Source organism: Patagioenas fasciata, chromosome 3 (genome assembly GCF_037038585.1).
Source record: "Patagioenas fasciata isolate bPatFas1 chromosome 3, bPatFas1.hap1, whole genome shotgun sequence".
NCBI lineage: Eukaryota > Metazoa > Chordata > Aves > Columbiformes > Columbidae > Patagioenas > Patagioenas fasciata.
Window position 1 is genome coordinate 10,519,085 of NC_092522.1, and position 27,614 is coordinate 10,546,698.

A 27,614-nucleotide genomic window follows, 5' to 3' on the forward strand; every position below is an offset into this window, starting at 1 on the left:
CTAGCACACAGCTTTCTACAGGACTGGTGAATGCTCTCAAGGCTCTCTAGCGGTCTCTTAAAAATAAACGTTATCGGTTCTACACCCGCATTAATTTGGGATGAACATTACTTTTTCTCATTTTACAGATAATTACTTTGAAAAGCTCTCTTTGCAGTGCAGTCTTCTGCACCGGGACGTACACCATGCCATGTGTTACCAAGGAACTAATGAAGTAACAGGGCCTTTTGTGAGCCTTGTACTAAGTTTTTCCTTCAGAATTTCCTGTTGGTCACATTCAATGAAATTCCACAGCTGCCTGCAACTCCAGAAGTGCAGTCAACTCACCACCGATGCTTTAAACAGGCCTACAGATACTGGTAAGAATGATGTCATGTGCTGATGCATTTGCCAAATGAGCCTTCTCACTGAGTGAAGGTACAGCACTGATCACAAAAGCCAGAAACATTAAGAAAAAAATAAAATACCGTGCAGATAAAACCCATCTGAGCTAATTATGAGATTAAGTACATTACAAGATGAAGCTTTGCATTACAGGATGAGGTCTGGGGTTCTCTTTTCCGTTCCCCCTTATGATGGAACTTAAGGGTATTCAAAACACTCTGCACCCAGACATCATTCAACGTAGTTTTACAAGATGCCAAGAAAAAACAACAAATTAAGCCAGGAGGGTTGACATGTTCCCCTGGCCTGGCCTCTCTGCTCCCACTTCTCCACTGCAGATTCCTGTGTAAGGCCTGTGAACAGACTTCTGAACCATCTCGTAGTGTTACCACATCAGGCTGTATCTTTCAGCCCAAGTCTTTGCAGAATATGCATCAAGCATCTAAAATAAGACAAAGCTTGTTTTTCCTTCACTGGAATCATCAAGTAGTCTTAGCAGGGCTGGGAAATTTCAAAAGAAATCATTAAAACGGGCACAGCAAGACGACACCATAGCTGAGATCCTTCCACTTCTGTGTCTTCACTGTCTACACTTAACACAGAAAATTCCTCCTTCATTTCTTTCCACCAGAGGTCTCTACGTATTTTTCCAAGAATACACAAACTGTTAAAAGATTGGGATTTTCCATGTGAACTGAACTTTACGGGTATTTTTAATATGTCTGCAGCTAAATACACCGGCTTTTACAAGACTTATATCTCAAGATTATGCTTTGCTTTTCAAAAGATGCTCTAGTCTGGCTTTGCTTGATTTAAACCAAAAAGGGACTAAAAGAAACACTACAACTATTTTACAAGTGCAGTCAGATCTACTGAATCTGCACAGCATCTGTTTGTGAGGCTGAGCATGGAATGAGTAGTATGTACTGCTGATGACTTGGTTTTCTTAAAACAAACACAAAGGAAGCTTGCAGAATGAGCAGGATTAAACAAAGGTGAAGTTCATCCATTATTCAGAACAAGCAACAAAGACAGATTCAGCTTCATTTTTCAAGGAGCTATTGCAGCAAAGAAACTTGAGCAAAACAAACTTCACAGAACTATCTAGTAAAATATTTTCATAAAGCTTTTTGCAACAGAATTTTATATTGCAGAATACACAAACTGACCCTAATCTTCAGAAGTTATGTTATTGCCCTTTTGACAGTAACAGGAGGATTCCTTGACTAGTTCTTAAAATTTATGTCAGAGCTAGCTGCCCTCTACGTAGGAGCTTGCTTTTCCTGATCTAATTTAGCCCTGTTCGTCTCAAGGAAGGGTTAAGAGTACTGCACCAGAGTCAATCCACCAAGTGGATCTCTTATCTCACTCTCTGTAATCATAGACACTCCCCTTATGCAGACATTTGCTCCAGCAATGATTAGTTTACACATTTACAGTACACATCCTACCACATCAGAGCTTAGAAACAACTCCCAGTACTGTACAACAAACAATGCCTACAGAAAACAAGAGCTTCTTAAGGCCACCTAAAAGCTTGCTTATAATACCACCCTCCCCAGTCAAGTAAGTTCAGAGTATTAAAACACCACTGAACACGGGTCGGGATTTTGTGCGCGGCTGCTGGGGGCTCAGGCTGACTGGCAGGGAGGAGCACAAGCTAACGGAGCTGTTCAGACAAACCTTAAATGGAAAGAGCACAGCATGTTGCTTTATAGTGGAAAGTTCACAAGAGGCACCATGAGTCAGATCTTTCTCAGATGCCTGATTTTCCCTTTCATGTTCTTTTTCCAGAATATTTAGTCTTCTACATTTTAACAATAATGAATCAATGTTTTTAAAACAAGTTTTCAGCTTAGAGTTTGTAGGTTGCTCCTGTTGAGCAGCACACGGCAAGAGCAGACACTGCACAAACCTGCTTGCACAGCCTGCCCAGTCCCGACCCCTGGGGAATGTGCTGTCCTGATCCTCTCCCCTGCAAAGCCAGAGCCTGACAACTGCCACGTGAATTAACACAAACTGATTACACAAACTCATTTTCGCCCCATACGTAACAGTGCATTTGAAAGCTGGTTTTAGAAGGTGAAGTGCTAGACCATCTTCCTGCTACAAAGCCCAAGTGTTGAATACAGACCTCTGTGCAGACCTCTCCACAGCCTGCACTTCCTTCAGCAGACAGAAGTGACCAGCACTGTCTGCCCCTCTCCATCAATGTCCATGTTCAGTGTGGTGCAAAACAATAAAACAGGTTTGTAACAAGAACCAGGGAAACACAGTTTGAGCAAACTTGAGCAAGTAAACCAGGAATGTGAATTCAAATTCCAGCTCCTGTCCTCACTGACTATAAAGCCTTCAGAAAACTTAAAGACAGACATTGAGTAGTATCAACCCTTCCTTTGATTTTAGTCATGCTCCAATGACTTACCTATACCTCTGTCTATAAATAATATCTCCTTAAAACAACGTATGTGCATGACTGAGGATACCTTAAAATATTGTGCATTATCCCTTCTTATTTAGAAACACTAGAAGTGTAAATGTTAGATGTATTCTCTCAATGAAAAGCGCAGAAAGAATAACTAAAATGACTGACAAATACTGCCTAAAGCGAAGCTTCAACCCATCAAAAACAAATGCCTACATTAAACAACTTATTTCTAAAGTAAAAATATGCAAGAGGCTCCTTAGCACACTGTTGGCAATTTTAATCAGACCCCATTAGAAAACAAGATCCTATTCCACTTTGCATATTTTTTTTTTTCAAATAGCATTCAACAGAGGGCCCTTCTGTTTTTCGATCTGGAAAAAGTAGAGGAAAAAAATATTTTTCTGCAATTCCTGGAGAACAGAAGAAAAAAGTATATCTTTCAACAAAAAGCATTAGCAATTCGAACTATTCACAACAGAATCTTCTTCCTCCAATTTATCTAAAGGAGATTTAAGAAATTCTGCATAGCCTACTACAAGCCATTAAAGAAAAGGATGAGCTTTGCTGTTCTTACTACCTGGGCAAGTTTCACATTCACACAGAGATACAAGAACGAAGGTTTTGACTTCTATTCCACAGGCATTCCAGTATCCACGTTAGGACTCAGACAAAGCAAGTCTCAGGAGCAACAGTGCGTTAATTCCTCCATCCTCCTCCTCTCCTTGCAATCCATGCACTCATTCTGAAAAAAATTAGTTGAGTGTGGGCAGGAGTAGGAGAATCTGGCTCCATGTGTCTTTTAAAGTTCCCTTTCAAACCAACAGCAACAGAGTTTTCTTGTTTGTTTTTGTTTCTTAAGGCCACGTTTTGAATTACACAAAGCAACTTCTGTCCTTTGAAGATGCACAGAAATTGTGAACATACTGAAAGTTTCTGAGTGGGAAGCAAGCTTGGAATGGTACCAGCTTTTACGGTTTGTCTAGAAGAGAAAGTTCACATCACTTACCTCAAGTGCCCGGATTATGGGACTGAGATGGTTACACAATCAATAGAAAAAGGTTGATACCTATGAAATGCTAAGACACTCTGCATCTTTGGTATTTGTAAGTTTGAAAAGCTTGAATATATGCTTGGAGCTATAAACACAGGGCAAACTCTCGATCTGCACTCCAAAGAAGATTGTAGCCTAACACTGGGTAGCACAACACAAGCATATAGTAAGCTAAGAGGCAGGCAGATTTAAGGTATACTGCACCCACACAAGGACCAGTGTGGAAAGGCTGGTGTGATTAAAACTCATATTTAGTCTTCTATATGATGACCTTCCCGAGCCCTAAATTAATCCATATTTATTCTGAGACGTGGGCACTCCTGGTTCATGCACAACGACGTCTCCAATTAAGAGTTCCTCTTCTGTCAGCAGCCTCCTTTCACTTTTGCAAATTAATATCACAAGGAGAAAAAAAAAAAGGTATGTGGGGGGGAGTGGGAGTGAAGAAGTGAAAATGTGGCATGCTGTGGTAGCTCCTTTCCCCTGTCTCTGCCCAGGAGACCAGACTTTGCAAATACTGTCAGGTGCTCCCAGCCACAGTCATAACAGATACGGTATCAAGAAGGGGAAGGAGGGCGTTCAAAGATCTTGAACTGCTTTCTCAGCTCTGATCCTGGCATCACCTTGGCTGTATGACCAATGGCAGGATCATGAATTGCCTGCTTTCAGCCAAGCACCCGTTTCCAGGAAGAACACTCCTCTTCTTTCTCAATAGCTGGGGCACCAGTTGAGGTAACGCACCTTCCTGCCACTCTTCAGAGGCACAAAACTAGAAGATATTACCACCGCTACAATGCTACTGGAGATCTCAGAAGCAGCCACAGCTTCAAAACACCATGGAGAAATGTGGGAACCTTGCGTTTAAACTTGGGTCAGATCAAAGTCACACACTCGCACACTAAGCAAAACAAAGAGCCTCTACAGACTTTGTCCTCTCGAAGCTTAATGAGACCTTTGAAATGTAAAAAATGAGAATAATCCAACATGATAAATTTTGCAGCAGTAAGCCATATATGCACAGTTTTCAAAATGAAGCCTATTATTTTCTTATATGTTAGGAAATAAAACTGATTACCAGAGTTATGAAATTCTTGCATGTGGTTTCAAAGAAACTGGGACAGGCCATTAGGAACTGCCACTGTCATTTCCCATGAGATGCCCCATTTCATGTTGGTGGCCTTTTGATAGCTGCTTTAAGATGGAGGTGTGGCCATAAGATGTGAAATTATTTGATCAGTATTTACAGCTAAATAACTGTTCCAAAGACTGCAAAATTAGGACAACTCTGCCTCTTACTGCTCAGTCTAATTAAGTTATTATATCACTTCCAATCTGCCTCCTGAAACAGAAGTTAACACTCCTGACTACAGAAGTCAATCTCAAAAGCAACAGTGTTTATTTCTATTTATAGATCACCAATTCTTCCTCTAGAATCATACATCCAATGTCTAAAAATTTGTATCATTTTTAGGAAGCTAAACTGACTGAAGCTTTAAATTAACACCCTGAAAAATCACACCCCTGGCGCATAACCTGCAGAAAGTATTGGCTAAGAAAAAAAAAAAGCATGTTAACTAATAGATACTCAAGAGACCAAGCAAAACCTCCTGCCAACACCAGGCGTAAACAAAACCAAATTGCAAAAAAAAAAAAAAAAAATTCCTAACTGAAAGACCTTTATTTCTATTTTGAAACATTAAAAAGTGATCATACAGTTTCTAAAAATTGTAGGTATTTTGAAAATACCCAACTTCCTAATTTGCAGATACAGTTGATGAAACATTTCTATTTCAAGGTCAAAAACCCTAAAACCACCAATAACTAAGGACCTGAACATATTTTGCTAATAACTGCTGTTTGTAATATGCCCAACAGCAATCTGAACTAGATTGTAACTAATTATTTCAAGATCAGCTAAGCTGGAAAGTAATAGCATATTTAATACGACTCTCTTAAAGCACAAATTTCAATTTAAAAAAAAGCAAACAAACCGAACCTACAGTATAGCTCAGCAGCCCTGCAGAAGAAGCCAGGAGCAGTGGTCCTTCATTTCTCAGCACACTGACCTGTGTCTGTTGTCCTTTGAAAAGTACAGCTGGTTACTGACATTCAAGAGGAGGACGCCCCTAAAGGTACAAAAGGTCCTTTGCATCCCCAGATTTTTTTGAGACATAAACTGTTAAAAATGAACTCCACCCTTTCCTTGCTTACGTTCCCAAGGAAGATGTATAGATACTGTCAGTACCAACTATTTCAAAGTTGAGGCCTTTTGTCACCCACCACACACCAAGTTTGGAACTGGAAACTAAGCCTGATCACTATGCTGGATACCGTGCTGTCCTCTCCTTTCTTCCTGTGCCATCACGATTGATACTTCAGATCAACTTAAAACAGAACCCACACCTTCCCCATCCTACAGTTAAATGCCTGATTGTGGTTTAGGCTGATGGCTACTTCAGTTAGCTGATGGATCTTAGCATGGGGTAGCTGTAAAGTAACATCTGCAGCCACAGAAGAGACTCCTGGATGCTGTCCAGATTTTTTATTAAGTGGATTTGATGTCTTGCAGGCTGTATTCCAGTCTTGTAGCATTAAATGAGGCAAAGGGATAAAAAGACAGAGCCCCTCTATCCCATAGGGCACACAGCTTAAAAGATTAAGTAATTTTGTCTTACCCTACATTTCAATTTTACTCTAATTTAAATTTTTTTAATCTGTAAACACAAATGTGTCTGGTGTGAAAAGCCGTTCTCCTTGGAAGCAGAAAGGTGAATAAAAAGGGAGGCTAGGTTGGTTCCTGGAGCAAAATACATTCTTAATCTTGCAAAGTGCTGAGAGCCATCCACTCAAAGTAAAAGACAAATCCTCTCAAAACTTACTGCAATACCTAGTTGAGCCAAGTGAAGAACAGTGTCCTTACAGTGAAAGGCAAAAACTTCCTAGCAGATTAAGCACTACAGGATGTGGCACTAAGGGAGGAAAAACATGAAGAAAACAATTTAATTTCAAGGCTTAGAAGGGTATTACAGTAAATGAAATGAATATATGTTACTGTAAATGATTAAATTTCAAATCAAAGTTTTAACACATTTGCCCAGTTAGGGTCAAAGAGGCCTAATGATGAAAATCCACTCTGTAAACTAACTATCAAGGGAATGGGAAACAATTTTAGCTGTGCAGAGTTCACACAGAGCACTGAGGGAGAAAACCAGTTATGTGCAGAGTCATCAACACAGACAATAGAGATGCGTGGGCACACAAACTCCTTGGATTCTGCAAAATAAGATTTTCCACATATTTCAGCATATTTGATATAAAATGCACTTTCCATCTTTAAAACAAAACAGCTCAAAAGTTGAAGCCTGCAAAATTTTAACATATTTACTTCTGGAGCATTCAGATGGAACATCAGCCTTGGCAGGGCTGGCACTGCACACGTGTGTGTGTACCCACACTGGCAGCACGAGCACTTCAAAACAACAGACAGGCCCGTGAAGGAGCGCTCGGGAAAATTAAGATCACTGGGCTGCTGCAGTGAAGAGTAAATCTCCTGAATGAGTGCATTCACAGGAGAGTTCAGCGTGGCTTTATTTATGCACATCATGCTTTAAGTCAGCTCTGAACTTTTCCAGTTTCTGAGCATAGACAAGACCTTACACAAAAACACTTATCTCAGCTTGATCTGTTAATTTAACCTTGTCTCTTGGGCTTTGACAGATGAGCACTGGCATATCCAGCTCTTGCTGTTTAACACATTACCCCGCACAGTACTGATGCCTTCTTAACCGCTTTTCTTCCCCAAAGGCGTCTGCCGGAGGAACTGCAACTTCTGTCCCTGTCACCGCAGCTCACAGTTGTACCTGACCTGGGCAAAGGCAGACAGACAACCTAGCAGGCTAGAGCCTTTAACCCCTTTCATTGCAGGTGAGTCAGGGCTCTTGTTTCTCACTGCTCTGGCTGAAAAGCTAGCGCTTGAGTTTTAACATATACCGGGTTTGGGTTTGTTCTGCAGCCAGACAAGCAATGTAGTACCAAATGCAGTGTGAATTCACTCATTCATTACAATGCAGTTAATGTTCAAAGATGCTTTGCGTCATTGAAACCTTCAGCCTTCAAAGCAAATGAAAATAAGTGTTTTGGAGAAAATTATGAAGTATAAAACCCAATGCATGCAATGCTTCCCACTTCACCCAACATAAATGAACCTTTCCACACCCAAACAACCCCAGGATTTGAAGACAGACGCAGCAGATTCTCTCTTCTCCTCAGTTGTACTCTCCCTTCCCCCTCTCACCTCTCCCTAAAACATGGACAGGGATCACATGCAGGCAGGGACCTTACAGCTAAAACACCCAAAGCAGGGAAAAAAAGGCTCAATCAATCAAAAAGAAAATATCCATACGGTAAAAATGACACATGGCCAGCTTCATCACATAAATAACAGCTCTAGAGTTAGAACAGGTGCCTACGTTTTTCTTCTGGCTTTGTAGCATCTGATTTTTGTATAATCCTGATCTTCAAGAATCAGCAACAAACCAGACTGGTAATTGTGAATGGATAATGGAGGTTTGCTTCTCTCAGAGAGTCAGAGTCAAGAGTTTAGCCTCTGACCAAAATCAGGAGCGGTTCTCACAGTCTAGCCTCATAAACATTTCAAATGTCTCATGTGCTACCCTATCTCTTCTTACACTGTAAGTCACACAGCAGATACACTAGAGCAACAAACAAGTGAAATAATAGCAACAAACACTCTGCACAGAATTCTTGGTATTTAATAGTAGGAAATGTTACTTCCCTGCCCTGCTATGCCATGCCCCCCCAGTCCCCGATATTCACATTCTCTCTTCTATACGCATAAGATTTTGAGATGGATTTTGTGGATCTGATACGAAAGAAAATGCTATCACCTGAAGTCCAAGCAGAAAATAAATCACATAATAAATTCTGCAGCAAAGTAGAGGGGAGAAATAAAAGAAAAAAAAAAAAAAAGCTCAGCAACTCCAATCCAGCCAGTATATGTATATATATATTGAAGTCAACAAGCTTAAGCAGAATATTCCAACAGCTCTGATTGTATCACAGTAACTATAAATCTACATCCTGCTGTGCAGCCATGGCTGTAACTGAACTCCCTTCTACCATCTTTATTCCCAAAGGTCTTCACAGAGCTTAACAGTTCTCTTCCTTCATTTAGGGCTATAGTTTCTACATAAACACCTCCTTTAAAGCACTTTGGTTTGAACTGTCAGGCAGACTGTCACAACCTTTTGCAAAGAAATCTAACACAAACAGCATAGGTCCCCTGAACTTTTTGCACTGGAGTAATCAACATGTAGCCTTTCAAGTGCAATTACATGGTTCAGGCATCCATCATCTCTACTGAAGAGGAGCTTGGCCCTTATGCTTATTGTCATTCTCTCATCTATCCCCAACACTGGATAAAATATTTTAGAAATGTCAATCCAGAAAGGATGTATTTAAAGCCTAGTACAAATTACTTCCTTCCGCTCAATCTGGCATTTATCCATTACACACACTCTTAAATACACATCGCCCAAAGGAAAATAAATAGAAAACAAACAAAAACCCCTCCCCACAGCAAAAAGCTTGCTTAAGCTCCTGCATCAGTAACTGTAGATGAGTGATCACACCATCACTGCCCCTCCAAAATTACCTTTCCCATCTTCCTCATGTACTCTGCTTCCCTGGTCCTGCTCTACCTCAATACAAACATTCTGCAACAATTTCCACTCTGCCTCCATAACACCAAAAACCTTTGCAGATTACCCATTATTAACATGATACATTTAGAAAAATGCCCCCTCTCTCTTTTCCCTAGTTTGTAGGGTATAACTTGCAGTTTCCTCCTCATGTACACAGTGTCTTGCTACCATAAATCTGCATTCATCCAGTTCCTAGCAGTACAAAGAATATTTCTTGCACCTTCTCCATAATTTCTCTGTATTTCAGCTTCAGAGATATAAAATGGGGATAATCTGTCTCCATCACAGGGCAGTCTTATAAGACAAGATTAATAATGGAGCTGCGCAGCTGCAGAATTTTTGTGCAGAGAAATTGTCAGCACTTGGTATTTATTTCCACACAGCAAAGTGTCTTTTTAGTGATTTTACACCAGTCCCACTGAACAGAGAGCTGCTACCTTCTGGCCTTTAACAGGAGACATAAATCCTACTTATAAGCAATGGTGGACGTCAAACTGCAGGAAAGCTGACGGAAGATGATTTGTGCACGCAAATTAGAGAGTAATAGAAAAGATCACTTGTCTACAGTTACAAGGGAAGTTGAAAGAAAGCCTACTGTAGAACCAGAATTTTCAGACTTCTGTTTTTTCTACCACTAGACTACACTCTCTGGTAGAATGAGAAGCAAAAAGGACTTTATTTCCCCCTCCAAATCCAAAACATCTACATAGAAAAACTGCACAGAATTTATCAGGTCTCTTTTGAACAAATGAAGGTGCTAAACTGACTGACACAGAGTTATTTACAAGGAACAAAGGTAACTATTACTACTTTCAGTAACTGAAAACCTGTACAGCCTTGCAAGCTCTTCTACTTTCAGTACTCAAACTACTCTGTAGCTTCTGGTTACATCTGGGTAGTAAGAGAGAGAACACTGTGTGTGATTTCTTTGCCGTGACTAGGTACTTGCCTTGGGATAGAAAAAAATATAAGCTCCCACAGCCACACATCTACACAACCAGCTTCCCAGGTTCAAATAAAGAGAAATCTTGCTTTGATACAATAATCAGCTCAAAAAACCCAAAGTGTTATCCAAAGTCTTATCCTCCTGTAACTGCATATAAATGCACCAAACAGCAAGAGAATTTAAGTACTCTTTGTGTTTATGCTGCATTATTCCTACCCTTTCCACATCTACCACCCGGAAACCATCATGTGACACCAATATGGAAAACAACTTACACAAATCCAGTGAAGAAAACAAAACACATTGACAATACAAGGATGTGTCAGGTTGAAGAGATCAGAATATTAATTTGAACTGAATAAAATTACATCCGGGAAGGCCAGACATATACTGCACTTCTATTTACAAGGCTATAATTCTTCCTTTCAATAGAAAATGTAATAAAATAACCCCTTCCAAACACACTCCAAAGTTTTTTTAACATTATGTCATATTAGTAGCCAGACATTTTCTACCTGTGTCTTAAAGGCAGAAACATTTAAATAATGCAGTTTTTTTCATTCGGCACAAAAAAAAAATCCCTGGTACATTTTAAATTATACATTTCTTCTTTAACAGTATGATTGTTACTATTGCAGTCACTCAGAGAGAGGCACAACAACATTTTCAATAACCAAGGTTTGCTCAGGATAGTTTTTGTGGTAATAAAACTGTTTCAATTAGAGAAGCTATTCCAAACCAGAAGAGTTGTTCCAGTACAATGAAAAATATAAATGCACTTTATTTTGGTACAGAAGTGCTTAAACTGGCTGTGCAGTTATTTCCATGATAATGTACTTCTGTACTGCTGCCTCCTGCCTTTAAGGCAAGAATAGGTGCTGTATGACATGGATTGCCAAGGCACAGTGGAGCTGCTGCGTATATATGAGGTCCAAGAATCCATGTGCATATTGCTTGTTCAGCAAAATCAAGTCTGAAAGCTCAATGTAGTACAACAAGTTCCCATTTTCAAGTAAGCACATTTTGTTGTGAGAATTTTACATGGCCTGGGTGACCAAACATCTGTCTGAATGCAACACAAAAATCTGATTACAGCAGAGATGAACTGTATTCAATAGGAGAATAAAGGCCTGGGGTTTGCTACAATGTTGAGCATTTCAGTAACATGAAATACTTCGCTATTTCAAAGCTACCTAGTTCATCAGTGAGATGGTTTGGGGTTGTAAGGAAAATGAGACTTCTGGCCCTGCTCAGCCCATGTGCCTCACAGCATACCTGGGAGCCTCCCAGAGTAACCAAGGGTGCCCAAGATTCATCCCTTACTAGTGACAGCCACCCCTTCTGCTATTCATCATCAGCATCCATGCTTTCCCTCCTCCAAAAGATAGTTCAACAATGTACATTGATTGCATATACACACATGGCATCTTGAACTATATATTTGTACATACTATGCACAGGTGACAGTCTTCTCTGTCATGTGTTACCAGCTTCCAGAAACATCTCCCCACCACTTTTAACTTCTCTTTTGCTGCAACGGATGTTCAGTATAAGAAGTTAAGGTCCCCACAACAAAACCTGTGCTAACCAGAGATTATGTCAGCAGAAATACAAGAAGGTTCCACAGCTGTTCTCGAAAATAATTGGTTTTGCTTCGCACATGGGTTGCTCATATTTAGGTCACTGTTTTTGTATCTCCAAACCCAGCAGGATCTGCCTTGTATAGCCCATACAGGCAGACCAGAAAATGGTCAAACTGGGAAAAAAGACATGTTCTGCTCCTCACTGCCGCTGCTTCCCTGTCAGCTCAACTGGTCCTGCCCATCCCTGAGAAACAGCTGAAATGCAACAAGCAAACATTCCACACAGAAAGCTGTGAGACCAACCATTTGTAAGGCCTCCCTTGGACAGCAAAAAAGCAACAAACCCTGCAGAAGATCACCTTTCTGAGTCTCCTCTGTACGCACCTATGGAACCTCACAGAAGGAAGTGGAGGGCAAGAACACTTGCTCTGTGAGGCTGAGGAGGCAGGAGGTTTCTGCTTCTCTGGGCCTTAATGGGGTTTTGTCAACCATAAGAGGCACAGACAGTTCTCACAATGAGGTGGACATAAACATGTTGGGTAAATTGCAGTCTTCCTGTAGTCAAGAGTTGCTCAAGATTTTTTTTTTTTTTTTTTAATGGCAGTTTGTGGGCTTCATCATTAATAGCAAATCAAGCAAGCACCCTCCCTTCAACAGCTGTTGGTAAAAGAAGAAGTATTATTTTTTTTCCTCCTAAAGTACATGCTCTACTTCCCTAAGAATAAATTTGTCTGAAATTTATTCACTGAAGTCAGCACTTCTTTTTTCCAGGAGGAAGCAGACTTTGTGTGTTGTAAATACTTTATTAAGGTCCACTCCAGACCACAAGACTGAATCTATAGGCATAAATTTCCATATTCCTGTTTCCTGGTACAGCAATAGGAAAGGAGACAAAGGACTGCACTGTCACCTGCAGTGGTTCTACATCAATATTAGCCACACTGTCAGCAGTACTGAAGTTCCTGGTGATGGGCAAGATGAACACCAAGCACCAGGACCAGCTAACCCACAAACTGGAAGCACCAGTAACAGGTAACACACCTGTTTTTACTGCCATTTTCCCTTGCAACATGGCTTCTCCTGACATGGCTGCAGTAACAGATGGGGAGCAGAGAAACACAGAATTGTATCTAGCAGCTCCCTGCTTCAAAAATACAATCACACGAAGGGCCACATGGAAGCACAAACTGGAATAAACCCATAGTTCCAGTCAGAGGGAAAGAGGTTGGGCTGCCAGGAGCTTTTACCCTTGCAGATTCTTCAATGTCTAATAAAGGGTAGAGTTACTGGCTTTTTACTTGCAGCCATGGGGTTTGACCAAGACTCCTCTCTTCTATCGAGTGGTCCTTTGTCACAAAGCCCATGGAAACAATAGTTGGAGGTTTCCACTCCCATAAGCTTTGGTTGAAATCATCCACTGAAACTTTCCAACACAACACTGAATTTGCTGGACAGATAGAAAATTCAGACACATTTTAACATCAAACAAAACCTTTTTCCCTATGAAGCAAAGCTAAAAATAAGGAAGAAGCCCAAGGTTCAAAAACAACACAGCAATTTAACATGTCATAACCACAGCCCCACAAACCATGCAATGTTGTGTGCCCAGAGAAAGGGGCTGTGCAAGCTCTCTAGGAAAGTGACAGCATGGAGGCACGGCAGACCCTGGCAAGGTGGCACGGCACAGCAGGCTGCGACATGCCCACAGGTAGCAGACGACATGTCAGGGACAGTCCCCTCCAAACTCTGTATTACAACGCTACCCCCCTGTTGCACACCGGCTTGCCTTCAGCTGCTGGGGCATCTACCCCAGAAAAGCAGGGAAGAGAGGTGTGAGGGGAGAAAGGAAGTGCTGCCTTCTCCTCCTTCCACCTCTAATGGACAGCCTTGCAGTCACAGACCAAAGGAGGTATCATGTCTTAAGCACTGGATGTTTACAATTCTAGCAGCATGGGTCATCACACTCTTTGGCGATCCTCTGTCAAAAAATCCCACAATTGCGTCAGTCACTGTAATAATTCAGAGTGTTAGGATTCCTGTTGGTCATCTTACAGTTCAAAACAACAGCAAAAAAAAAAATCAAATCCTATTTACTACATTAAAAAAGGTATCCATGGTAAAGAAAAATAATTCCTTTACTGTTTTAAGATTGCCTGTGTCTTGGTATTCTGAAAGGGTTTGCAAACACTGGAACTTAGAGCAGCCACCTAAAGGGAGGAAAGTAAAAAAATTTAAGAAGAAAAAGAAAAACCAAAAGCAAAGCCTACAACCCAAAAATCCCTTTTCTACATGCACAAATCCCCCAAGAAGGGTGGTGAAAACACCATTGTCAGAGATATTTTTAAAAAGGATCTTTTAAAAAGCATTAACAGTAAACACAAACCATCCAAAAAATGCCTCAAAACTAACACTGTGCTAGAATCTTTTGCCTTCTGTGGCATGAGAGGAAGTGGTGAAAAATGGATCAGGACTTTCACATTCTTAAAATTTGCTTACATGTCAAAGATAATGGAATGCAAGGGGAAGTTTTACAAATATTCACTCACTCGACTTAAGAGACACTTCTTTCAAGTACTCTGTCCAGCTAAGATCTGCACTTGAAGAGAAAAAGGAGTTCAAAAATCTCGTTCTCTTGAAAGCTTTATACAACTACTGCTCAGGTTACTTACAGGAAGAGACAAACCACTAAATCAGTTTTCCAAGAGACTGTAGGCACAACCAGAAGAAAAATACAGCCAAGCAGTTAAGAACAGCCAAGCAGACTCGTCCATCTACCAAAATGGCGAGAGCTGTGACTCCAGAGCTATAATCATGTTAGGTGTTACCAGGAGCTGTCAAGGTTAAATCCTTTGCTCATAAACCATCAGCAACAGGTTGGTTTGGAAATGTACAGGCTGCTGAGTTAGATCTTTGCTGGAAAAGAGAATTGAGCTGTTCTGACAGCTCTTTTGCACTCTTTTAAATCTTCTATGCACTGCCATAAAACAACGGGATTCGGAGTTTACTTAATGAGCGGTCACTGAAAGTAAAGGAAGCTCATAGTGCATTCTGAGTAGCAGTGTACTATGTGCTGCCAACTGTATTCAATGATACAGAATTTTCAATAACTTCATTTATTATGGCTTTTAATATTAATAGTACTGGCTAGGCCAATACTCTTCCCAAGCACAGCTGGTAGGGGAAAGTCATTTTATGACACTGGATTTAAAAGTACATTAGTCTTCGCCCTGAAGAAAATTCAATACGGCTATCATCTTAGGGCATCAGGCAGCAGTGTATCTAATGGAACACCCAGAGCTAACTTAGGGAATGCCTTCAGTTCACCTGGCCTACCAGAAAGGTGATGAGACTTGTCCCAAGAGGTGGAGATGAATATATGCTCCCAGCAAAGCTGCACACCCATCAAAACATACATCTCCCACCACAACTGCCAATGCCACCCATCTAGCAGCCCCAGGTAATTCATCCATCAGACAGTAGCAGGGAAGCAAACATTACGTCTTGGGCAAAGGAGGCAGTGAACATGGAGGGTGACAGGTCATTACAGGTGCTTGCGGTGATGGCACCAAGGACACAAGTAGTAGTAATGTGGGCCATGGCAATATGGGAGTCAAAACTGATGTGGTAGAGTCTCAAAATGCCCCTGATGGTTTTAATTCAGTTGTCCCTGGAACTAGAAATTATTTTGCCCTGCAAAGTAATTTTTCAAAACAGGTCTATTAGAAGAAAAAAAAACATATCTGCTATCGTGCTGTTAGGCTCTGAGAGCGCAGCTCACCCAAAACAAAGTCCACAGAATGACTGCAGGAGACTGAGCGTGCATGTGAAATAAAACCCGAAACCAGTTTGTGCTAAAATAAATACACAGAGCCACAGAGACTGCAGTTCAGCAGCTGCAGACAGTTAAGCAGCTGCAGAGGCTGGCCATAGCTTTGGAGGAATCCTCAAGATAGTCTTCTTAAAGAATAATAAAATAGAATTTTTTTTAAAAAAAAAGAATCCTCAGTAATGACTCTCCACTACAAAGAGAGCCTCAACAAGCAAACAAGAATCATTTCTGCACTGCTCATCTTCACAGGTTTGCAGGCAGCTGGAAACTATAGTTCAGAAGAGCCTGCACTTGTGATTCATCTGAAAGGCTTGTGTGTTTGGAAGCTGTACAGTGACAGCACAGGGCACTGACTCAGGATCTGAGTGATTTAGCTGAAGCACTTTGAGATGCTCTTGCCCACAGCTGTGGCTTGTCTCACCCCTCTGGCAGGTTTAGTCACCACTGTATCAGAGCAGCATAAGGGAGATGCTCACACCCCTCAAGTGCTGCAGTTCATGCTCACCTTACAAATAGGAACTGAAGCTGATGGCAGTCAACACTAACACATCAGGCAGCCTTACTGTCATCTTACTTCTGCTTCATGGGAGAGTAAAGCAGAGGAAAACTGCTGCTAAGGGACAGCTCCACTCCCAAATCCAGAAAGCCTCATGAGTCAGAGCCTTAGACAACAGCAATGTTAGTTATGTTTCTGCTAATTTTAGCTCATGCTTAACCCGCAGTTCCTGAGTCCCTGCAACGCCTTTCCAGGTGCCAAAAGCCACAACCACTCTGTACCTCAACTACCAAAACATACAGCTTCCCAGCTGACAGGCTCTGATGCACTTAAAATGTATGCTGCAGAAATAATTTTAAAAATAAAGATAGCAAGAGGAAGAAAACAAGGACTGCTTTATTGCTGTGGGCATATCTCAAAACAAGGCACAAAAGTTCAGCTGCGTAGCTCCTGTGTTTCAGAGTCCACTCCAGGACACACAGAACAGACTTGGTGCAGAGGGCAGCTTGGGAGTGTTCCACAGCAAGGTAGAAAACAGCCTACCAGGGCAGGCTTCTACCCCAAGGAGTAAAAGAAGTGAGAGGGGCAAGGGAAACGAACACACACTTCACACACTCCCCTCAGAGTAAACTGGGAAAGGCTTTAGAAGTAAACAACCTCCCAGCCTCAGTATTCTCAAAAAAACACCCAAGCAGAATGTTTTTACTACAATAACTGAAGGGTTTGTTTTATAAAAAGAGTTTCCTCAGATTTAGTCAACCTTAGCAGCCTCCTCCTCTCCTTATTCACACTAAGCTATGAAAGGGACTTCAGCTCTCTCCAACCAATTAAAAACTAATTGAAGCAACAGACTGGCACTATACAGCCTGGGCAGTCTAAGAGACTGAAGACTCAGCTCAGATGAGGCCTACGGAATGTCTAATATTTAGTTTTATTTAACCTCATAACACAAAGAGCTGAAAAGAGTATTCACAGGGATCCAATCCTGCAAAAAAATTCTTTATTCCAGCTCAACTCCACTGGGTTCAAAGGAACAGTACATGTACTTTACTGTATGCGTGCAACACAGTGCCTGCAGGAACAGAGCCAGGTTTTATTTATTTGTAAAGCTCTGTGAGGAAGTTACACACACAAACAGCTAGATGTATTAGAACATAAGTTAGCGTATCTTATTTATTCAAGAAGACATCCTCACCCCTTTAACTGAAAGAATGACAGACCATTAAGATGGATTTGTATACTCTTGGATATAACCTAATCTTTTTTGGCTTTAGAGAATTTTTTGTTACTGCTAGGACAGTAAGCTATGTCAAGGAATTGCTGGAAAGAATTCTGTCTCTCAAAGACAAATAAAATTTAGAACAAGTATTTATGACAAATCCAAATCTTTCTACCTTACAGACACCAAACTTTGTGCCTACTTCTACCAATGAGGTATTTTAGGAACTGGACACAGTTTCAAATATCCTCAAAACAGTTGCTGCAAATAGAACATGGGTGTAAGTATGCAGCACCAACGATCTGAAAAAGTCAGCAGCAAGAAAGATTTCACGTGCATCCGTACCTCTTCTATTGAAATCTCTTCACTGCACAATATGCGACCAACAATTTTGATGAGAAATCCCTAACTTGTGGGCCACGGAACAAACATAAGGCCACCAAAAGGGCCAAGAGGCTCGCCTTGGTAAGGTAGGGAAGGAAAGCAGCTGGTGTTAAGAAGCCAGGATTGCTGACAACCTCCTGACAAAAGTCAGGCAGAGAGCCCAAGGCAGCAAATCTACCTGTCTGAAATCAGAGATTTTCTTTTGGATAGAAAGAGACAAGAGATGCAAGGCAGCAGAGGAGAACTGCTTTTACATGTGGACAGTAAGTGTGTTTTAATTGACTGCAAGAAGAAAGGGACAAGACTGAGCTGTGAGGCAGCTGGTGGTGATTATTTGGAAAGAATAAGTTTAACACACAATTTAAGTCCTCAAAAAGCCCTCAGTCAAAACTGGAAATGTACAGAGAAAAAAAGGTTGGTGTATTTGGAGATGGGGATTGTTTTGTGTGGAATCAGAGATCTCAGAGCAGAGTGCGAGGACAGAGCATAACTGAGAAGGACAAAAGAAGCTAAAAAGCAAGAAAAATTGCACAACACTTTCCTTTCCTTTGCCAGGGTATATCTACATCATTAACATACAAACACAAATCCGATCAAAAACTGAGAAAAGCAAGCCCAGGACAAAAAGCACAGTTCAGGGCAAAACTAACTCAGAGGTTCTGAACTGACCTGTACCTGTATCTCCTTCTGTCACAAGTTTCAGTATAATCATCCTTAACAACTAAAAACACTTAGGTATTCACAAAATCCACTCTTAACAACCATGCAAACCCAGGAAATTAATTGAGTAATTTGAGTCTGACCCTGTACAGGCAACCCCCAAGTATTTCTACAGAAACCAGTTAACCCTGGTTCTTTTGGTGGCCTTCAGCACTGAAGAGTTTGCTGGAAAGCAGCGGCCAGAAGGGAAGCACACTGGTGTGAACCATGGAATCTCAAAAAGCTCATTTCTCTTCCAGTGCATGCCAAATCTTAAAATACCTGCAGCATTCAGTTATGAGACTACAATAGAAGAGAAAAACAGATGGCTAAAGCCTTTTGGAAAAAGAAAAAAAAAAGGATTAAGCACTACTTTCCAAAAGAGAAATACATATATTTGAAAGTACAGAACCTATTTTGACCATACCTAATGGATACAAAAATAGGTGACTTGCCTCATGGAAATGAAGCCTATGTTCAGTTAAGGCAGCATACAAGAAAAGTTTAACCCTTTTAGAACATAATGGCTCACTGTATTTTTAAGTAGGATTTAAAAGCAAAACACTTCATATAGGTATTAGAAACATGGTAAATAATAACATATTTATTTATCTCTAAAGCAACTACTGAATGGGAAATCCTGTAGAAAAGCCTTCTTATGCTTTGTCTTTTCCAGTGTTTTTAAGCAGTTAGCACCTAATTCCAGGTGAGCAGCTTTCTCACTTAAAAGCTTCTAACAGACATCATATTAGGAACCTGGCAACCTCAGCTCTGTAAGAGTTAGGCCATTCGCTGTGGAAACCTATCAATACTACACTCGAAGCATCTACTGAGACCTTGACTTGCGAGACGTCACATAAAAATAAGGAAACACAAAAGCCATGCTAGAGATCTCCTGTGTTCAGCCTTAGGTGCTTCAGTAGCGCTTTAAAACAGCTATCACAGCTTCAGGTCCAACTATTGGACCTGATCTCTGGTCTGAAGGAGCATTTTCTGCCTGTGAGACTCCTCTGCTGAGCCGCTGCCTCAGACAAGCCCTGACTCCACTGTCTGAACAGCAGCCTCAGCAGCTGAGAAGCCGCAGGGTAAACAAGAGATGAATACTGAGCTGATGGGCCTGACACAGAATCAACAGATCTGGGATTCTCCAAACTGGCAGCTGGACCAGCAGGAAACCCAAAGCCATCTCAAACAGCACAGGACACCAGTGTTCAGACAGCTGAACTAGGTCACCTGCATTACACCTGCCAGCCATACCCAGCACGCTCCTGTCCCACACAGCAAGACTGTGCTCTGACAGCACAGAGCAAATACAACTTTTGCAGAAGCCTAAACAAAATGCACGAGACTGATTTCTGGTTGTATTCAACAGTTCTGCACTGAGGATAAGGATTAAGTTAACTCTCTTCTACCACACATAGTCTTTCCAGGCCAAAACTGCAGCTCATCGGCAAGGCTGGGTGGGAAACACTGTGTTGCCTCAGTGGAACACAAAATTGTCAAGCAAACATCATTAAAAAAAAAAAAAAAAAAAGAAATCAAGGGCTTATATGATTAATGCACACCATTTTCACAGTGGAAAGAGTCACTGATCCATATTAAAGACCAAGGCTACATTTATTTATTTATTTTTAATGAAAGGCTCTAAATGAACTAATTGGTCAGTTCTTCAAAGGTACTGAGCAGCCACAATAATTAGGTCTGGGTCAGCAGGAACAGCCAGAATGCCAACCCAGCCCTATTATCTCCCTAAAAATAAGTTTTTTCTAGTGAAAGAGTGACAACACTGGATGGTCCATCACAACCTGTCCCCTAGCCCCCCGAAATGCACCACCAATGAAAAGCAAACATCTGAGAGTGTCTGCCTTTATTTATTAACAGGAACAAGAATCAGAAACTATGGAGAGCAGAAAAAGCAAGCAAAGGGAGTTTCAGCCTGTGCTGGACAAATGCTGCTGTACCTAGGGATACCCTTTTAAAGAGTGATGCCGCAACACCAGAGTAGTAGTGACTTCTCATACAGCCAGTGCAGCTCCAGAAACAAGAGCAGGAGCTATTTTGAATGCTAAGTTAAAACAAACAAACAAACAAACAAACAAACAAAAAACAAAACAAAAAAACCCACAACACTAAAACCACTACAAGTTCAGAGGAGACAAAAAGTATTCAAGCCAGCCAGAAATACAATGTTGCAAAGCGCACATTATCATTTACAAAAATATTCTAAAACACAAGTAGTTTTCTGAAGAGTTAGACAAATGTAAACCTAACAGAAGACTGCAGTTCCCAGACAGGCACCCAGTCTGTTTTGGTCATGCACAGCCCTTGCTTACAGAGGCATCTCAGTTCAAATGTGTTTGTGACTGCATTGTCATTTATTTTAAAATATGAATGCAGCATTCTTTTCCTCCAGAAACACTGCATTGTTAAAATGTCAGTACATTAAAATAACTTACTGTTTACTACAATACAATCAAACAAACTACAGACTACAGCTCTGACACTTAATATATATCAAGTGCTTGCAGCAAGAACAACATATGGAGTTCATTTCTTCTGTTTTGTTCTCACATGGGCTAAACTCAGATACAAGCCTTAGAAACAGAGGAAGCAGTAATTCTGTCAGCATGTGCAAAACTATCTCTTCTCCAAAGATAAGGAAAGACTTAGTTGAAGGTTCTAAAAATATAAAAATATTTACCCTTTTGTTCCACAGAGGAGTTTTACTTATGGCAGAAATACTGTATTTTAGCTTGCATGCTTAAAAAACATTTTTGTTAAGGTTCTCCAAACAAGAGGAAGCAGAATAGAAAAGCCTACAATCAAATGACTGTGATTGATGTTTTTTCTCTATTGTTATTTTTCCTAGAATTCATCCACATTTCACCACCATACTGTTGCTTCGTCATAACCAACACAAGCAGTGATCTCACCTATATTTAAATTCAGAAACACAAAATGAAGGTTCAGAGAGACAACCTATTTTTAAAAATGCAGTTGTGTATCTGAGGTTTTGGGAGGCTGTTTCTCTACTTCACACACAGGCATTTTGCTAGGTGGGCACTCTAGTTTATGGTTAAACAATAAGCTAGTTGTTTCTAAAATAACAAGATTGTTCACAAGAGAATTTTTGTGTGTGACTTTCTTGAATCAAGTGAAAGCTGCATATCCAACCTGAACATTCCCGGCAGCATTCATACTGTAGTGCTAAAGTGTTCTGCACATTCTCAAGCAAGGAGCCAATCAAAGTGAAAATGAAAGTCAAAACAGGCTAGTTTATGCAAACAAACCATAAAAAGTAATAAGCACAACTGCTGAAATAAACCTGATAAATTAAAATTACTGTGGAAAACTCTTTGTTCTGAACTAGACAGTGGATCCCACAAAATAATCGTGACTGTCTTCTTCAACTTTTAAAATGTTTTCACTGTGAAAGCAAGTTCAACTTCCAAAATTACTCTGTTTCTTAATAATATTTCAAAATATTTTAGGCAAGAAGATAACTTGTTAAAAAAAAAAATAATAACCTTATAGTGTTCCTTTAAGACAGAGCAGCGAGCAGCCTTCCAGCATATTTGACAGAGATTTTCAGCTCCAAGAGATAGAATTTAAATTTGTAGAGGCAATTACTCATAACCAGTGAAAGCAGCCAATGCAAGTGCCAAACTTGCCAACAAGAAGAAAGGCCAAGTATTAGAAAAGAGGCTGCAGTTTATTACAAGGCAATTTGAGCATCTCAGTCCATGAGGTCTGGAAAGTACTTTCTTCGTCTCCTGACACCGCAGGCTCACAGTAACATCAATATTCCAAACATATAAAACAGCACTTAAGCATTTGTATAATGGAGATCTTTGCTTGACTATTTAAAAGCAGCTTCTAGACTTCCTTAGCCTATTTATTTAAGCTCATTTTGCAAAGGAAGGAAGATGTGCCAGATATATACCATTAACTGTTAACTGCTGTCTAGTCAGCTCCAAAGGCACACAACTGGACCACCACTGCACAAAACTCTTGTCTGACTAAACAAATACCTTAAGACAATTCCCAAAGATCTTTCTCTTGCCTCTTCCCACTAAAAGGTGGAACTGACAAAGGAAAAGAAGGAGAAAGATGACATATTCAAGTAAAAAAAGTCAAAATCGTAATGGATATCTACTGCAGATTAAAACACCACCATCTTCAGAACTGATCTGAAATGCCTCAGTCAGCTAACAACAGTCAGCATCCAGACTGGAGTTGGAAGCTGGAAACCAGCTCTCAGGAAAAATGAAAGAAAAAGAAAAAATAAAAGAAAAACACACACACAAACCCCACAAAAACTAAACACAAAACCAATAACCAAAACCACACCATTAAGTTGCAGATGCTGAGCTAATAAACGCATTGTCCTCTGCACGATAACAACAATACCAGTTAAGAAAATCAGAGTACAGAACAAAACCAACAGGTCCAAGTTAAGTACTCAGCAAAGCAAGCACTCATCAAAAAAGACAAGCACCTCACACAGTGGCTTCTGCAATGGGCAGGCAAGAGGAACCAAGGGGAAACAAGAGCAATGCACACACACCCAGAAGTACAAAAGTGAACAATATCCTTCCTGTTTCAGCACCAGCAACTTCACAGTTTGTGCAGCAACACAAGCAGCTTCTTACCATTTTTTGGTGCACTCTACCATCAGCTCCTGGTAAGAGGCCACAAACTGGAACTTGGATGCATGTTTCCCAACACGCTGCAGTCTTTTCCAAACTGAAGCCATGATGGTGAGAAATATCAGTCCTCTCACACAGTAGCAACTCTGTAAATATCAATGTGGGTTTAAGAGTGTGTGTGCTCAAGACGAGCAGATTTATAACCAGACACAGTAAAAACAGTGTGCGAGGAGCTCAATGGGATGTCTACAACTCATATTCTGCCTCTCTCTTCTTCACGGTAAATCCCAGTCTAGCTGAAAGGCTCATCACCGGCCAGGAGCAGCATGCAATAGGAGCAGACAGGTAATTGAAAGGAAGCTCTCTCATGGAATCATCATTCCTCACACAGCAGATGATGTGGAGACTGCAGGACTGGAAGACAAATAAGACAGGGGGAAAAATCATTGGTTAGTATGCTCCATACTACAGTGCTGCAATTGCACGTGATCTCGTACCTTTCAAATAACTACAATAAGCCACAAAAACCTACCCCCTTCCTGTTGTGTGCATGTGTCCCCCCATTTAAATAAATACATTAGAACGCAGCAGTAATTTCAGGAATGCAAACCACGAGCCTGTTTGGAAACATATCAACATGTCCTTTTATCAGCACCATCATAATTGGCAACAACAACAAAAAAGGGCAGGTCAGGGCCACACCAAATCCTTATGAAGCATCTCCGGGAAGCGATGCAAAGTGGCTGAGGTGCTGCCAATATGCACCCAGAGGGAGGGACACAGGGAGATGAAGACAACTTCTTTGTCTTGATGATAAAAGGTGTAACAGTTGTTTCCTCTCACATACACACCTCCTGCTCCCATTTCTCTTTCCAAGGAGAAGGAACAGCCAAGAAGCAGGCAAGGGAGTGTTACTACTAAAATGCTTACTACTTAAATCCTCCTGGGTGAGGAGAAGGATGAAAGAGGAAGGGGCATTTCCTGAGCCCTGGCTCCCCAGGATTCCCCATCTTCCTCACTACATAATATTGAAATGGAAATGCCTCTCCATCCTGAACTGAGAAACCCTCATCGGGGAGCTGAAAAGGGAGAGGAGAAACCCAGACAGGTCTTCTCCCTTCAAAGGAAAGCAGCATCCCTGCTGGGTGCGGCAGAAAACCCTCTTCGTTAGGAATACGGGGAAGCCAAAGGTGGCCGCACCTGGCGAGAAGGCGGGGTAGGACAGCATCACAGCTGGCCAGGAGGCGACCTGGCTCCAGGAATGTCCCCCTAGTGGGGGCCGTCCCCACGGAGCCCCGGGGCGAGGAGCGGCCCGCTCCGGCTCGCCAGCCCCTGTCACCTCAGCGCCCAGCCCGCCTGAGCAGCGCCCCCCGCCGCCCTCGGCGAAAAGCCACTGGGGTTTTAAAACACCAACGGCGGAGAGCAAAGGAGGGAGAGGCGGCTCGGAAAGGGACGCGGGGCAGCGCGGGTGCACTCACCTGCCCCCGGCTCCTCACGGGCGGTCCCCGCTGGGCGAGCGCGGGCGCTGGCACCACACGGCAGGCGAGAGGCAGCGTTACCGCTGCCCATTACTGCGGCAGCCCCGCCGGCTGCAGCGCCCCACGGCTGTCTCCGTCCTCCTGTAGCCTCATGGCGAGCACTGGGCACACAGCGCTTTTCCTCGCCGCACCGGCCGGGCAGCAAGCCCGGGTCCTGCCGCGCCTCACGCCACCACCATCGCCCTCCTGCCGGCGCTGCGCCTCGCCTCAACCCAGCCTGCCGCTCCCCCCGCCCCCTGGCGCAGCCCGCCCCGCCTCGCCATTGGCCCCACCGTGCGCCCTCCGCAGCCCACTGGCTGCCGGCCCGTGTCAATCACCTGCTGGCGAAGGGGCGATCCTCGCGCAACGGGGAAACGGAGGTAGTGAGGGAAGACGGAGCTTGCAGGCCCTCTTCTCCCGCCTCCAACTCAATCTTTTTTCTGATTGGCGGCAGCGCTCGAGGAGGCGGGGTTTCTTGTAAGGAGAAGCTACTCGATAGGTGTACACGGCCGCCCGTCAACGCGAAAGCGCCCGGCGATTGGCGGCGGGGCTTCCTAAAGCCGCGGGGTGGGCGGGGCTCGAGGAGCGGGCTGTCAAGGGAGGGGCGTGGCCCCAGGCAGCAGCGCCCGGGACCCGCTGCCGTCCGTGGGCCGGGGAGCGGCCAGCGCGGGCTGCGCCGCCGGGAAGGGCCGCTTCCGGGCCGGGAGGAGCGGCGGGGGGAACGGACGGGGGGAAACTGAGGCGGGAGCCTCATACGCCGCCTGTCAGGTGGGCGCCGGAGACGGATCGAGGCAGCACGAGTGGAGGAAAAACCACAGTGAGGGACGGTAACGGGGCCGGGGCGGTTCCCGCCGGCCCTGAGGAGGTGTCGGTCAAGCGTCGAGCCTGACCCACATCCTGCAGCGTGGGCCCCGGTTCTGGAGATGCTCTGGAGCCCTCGCGGGGATGGGAAGTTTGGTCAAAACGGAATACGAAATTAGGCAACGCAGACAGGGTAATATATCTTTGCCGATTTAACTTGATCATGTGCTCTGTAAACTTGACCAAAGCGCTGGGGTTTGGAAGTTCTGCACAGTTTCATGACCCTCCTGCTGCACAGTGCTGTCACTGGGGTGTCAGAGCCAGGTGAAAGCCCTTGGTTCCAGCACTAACCTAAAATGAAATGGTGGCTTATTCTGGTTCAGTGAGAAAATGCCACACTGCTTTCTGTTCGACTGCCATCCGCAGCCTCTCCTAGCACCTGTACAGGTACATTAAGTCTTGGATCCCAAAGCACGATTTACAACAGGTGTCAGGACAACAGGGCTGTGTGAGGTGCTGTAGGAGCTAATCCTCAACCCAGCCGCCAGCCCAGTGAGAAACTTGGGCAGCTGTCAAGTGGAAGCACAGGGAAATAAGAAAGATGATGCAGTGAGGTCTGAGAGCAGCTGTAAAATTGCAGTCTGAGGGCTTTGCAGTAATCTACGTTTCTTTCCCATGACAAACCAAATGGAGTCCAAGCCTGATCCATGGGCTGGGAAGCTCCTTATCCCAGTCTTTTCCTGCTCTCCCCTAAGCTGCCTCTCTCCGCACTGGTGTACTGCAGAGGCTGCCAGCATTCAGCGCCTGGAGTGGCAGGAGAAAGAAAGAATGACAATGTGGATGGCCACAGGCCTAAGCTGAACTAAGTTACTTTGGAGAGGGTGAATATTTGGGCTATTAAAAAGGTCAGCCCTTTGCTTATAATGTGTTAGTCTTCATTCCTTTGCCTTCTCCCAAGACATTTACTTATCTGAGCTGCCAGAGGGCATGCATTTTCTACGTATTTGGAGCTGTCCTGGAAGAGGCAGTGATTTTCTTTAAAGCCTTACACTGGGATGTGAAACACGGTTGTAGTACTCATGCAGATTTTTTTGGAAATTTTCTTTTTTTTTCTGAATATTTTTTAAGTTACAATTTTGCAGATTTGTCCAAGATTTCTGTCCAAGTTTTACAGCTGATCTGTACACACAGAATAATTCCAATACACTTGAGGGAGACGTTACTGGGGTTTTTTAAGTGCAGATCACATGGCTAGGATTTGGGAAATGAGGACAGGATTTCCAGAAGACATCAGACTGAGAATGCACACATAAGCTTGATTCTGACTTGGAAAATACCAGATGGAAATCTGGCAGCTGTAAAGTGGATCAAACAAGCTAATTTAAAATTCCAGTGGCCCTGAGAAGATCCTTGGTTCCTCATACCAGGGAAATGTCAAGTAGTCAGTTGTACTGATTTTATTTCAGAAGGTGTCTTTATTCTGTATATATTACCAAGAGTTAATCTGTAAGTTTCTGTGATTTATCTTCTGAATACTATGCAGCATCCAGGCTAACTCCTCAGACATATCTTTGTCCAAAATTGTTTTCCTCAAACTGAGATAGGCACCTTCTCTTCTGTGGAATAAATGCAGAAGGTCTGGTGGTTTGTTCAGTGACTTGTATTTCAAACATCATTATTTATTAACATTTTCCATTTCCTTCATAGCTCTCAGGTTCAAGTTACACCAGGCCTAAGAAGTACACAGTATAAGGCTGCTTTTTCCTTCACTGAATGGGGAGCAATGTAACACAGACAATTATCCTACAGATTATGTATTATTATTATCTGTTTATTTTACAGTTTTTAAGAGCAGCGACCCTCAGCTCTTGCAATTTTGGGGAAAGCTTTAGGAGACTTCAGAGT

General features: G+C 42.4%; 1 protein-coding gene across 13 annotated transcripts in view; it reads right to left on the reverse strand.

Annotated features, from left to right (window-relative positions):
- The window catches only part of EHBP1 (EH domain binding protein 1), a 223,938-nt gene extending 198,602 nt beyond the window's left edge, over positions 1-25,336 (reverse strand). For 12 of the 13 annotated variants that reach the window (XM_065834144.2, XM_071805752.1, XM_065834138.2 and 9 more), the window contains exons 1-2: positions 24,870-25,154; positions 23,395-23,805 (exon numbers count right to left, since the gene is read on the reverse strand). In XM_065834144.2, coding sequence (XP_065690216.1) covers positions 23,395-23,498 — 104 coding nt within the window. In that variant the 5' untranslated portion in view covers positions 23,499-23,805; positions 24,870-25,154. Of the gene's footprint in view, positions 1-23,394; positions 23,806-24,869; positions 25,155-25,246 lie in introns of those variants that run through there. The other variant, XM_065834135.2, reaches the window with a different exon arrangement.
- Positions 25,337-27,614: the final 2,278 nt, after the last annotated feature.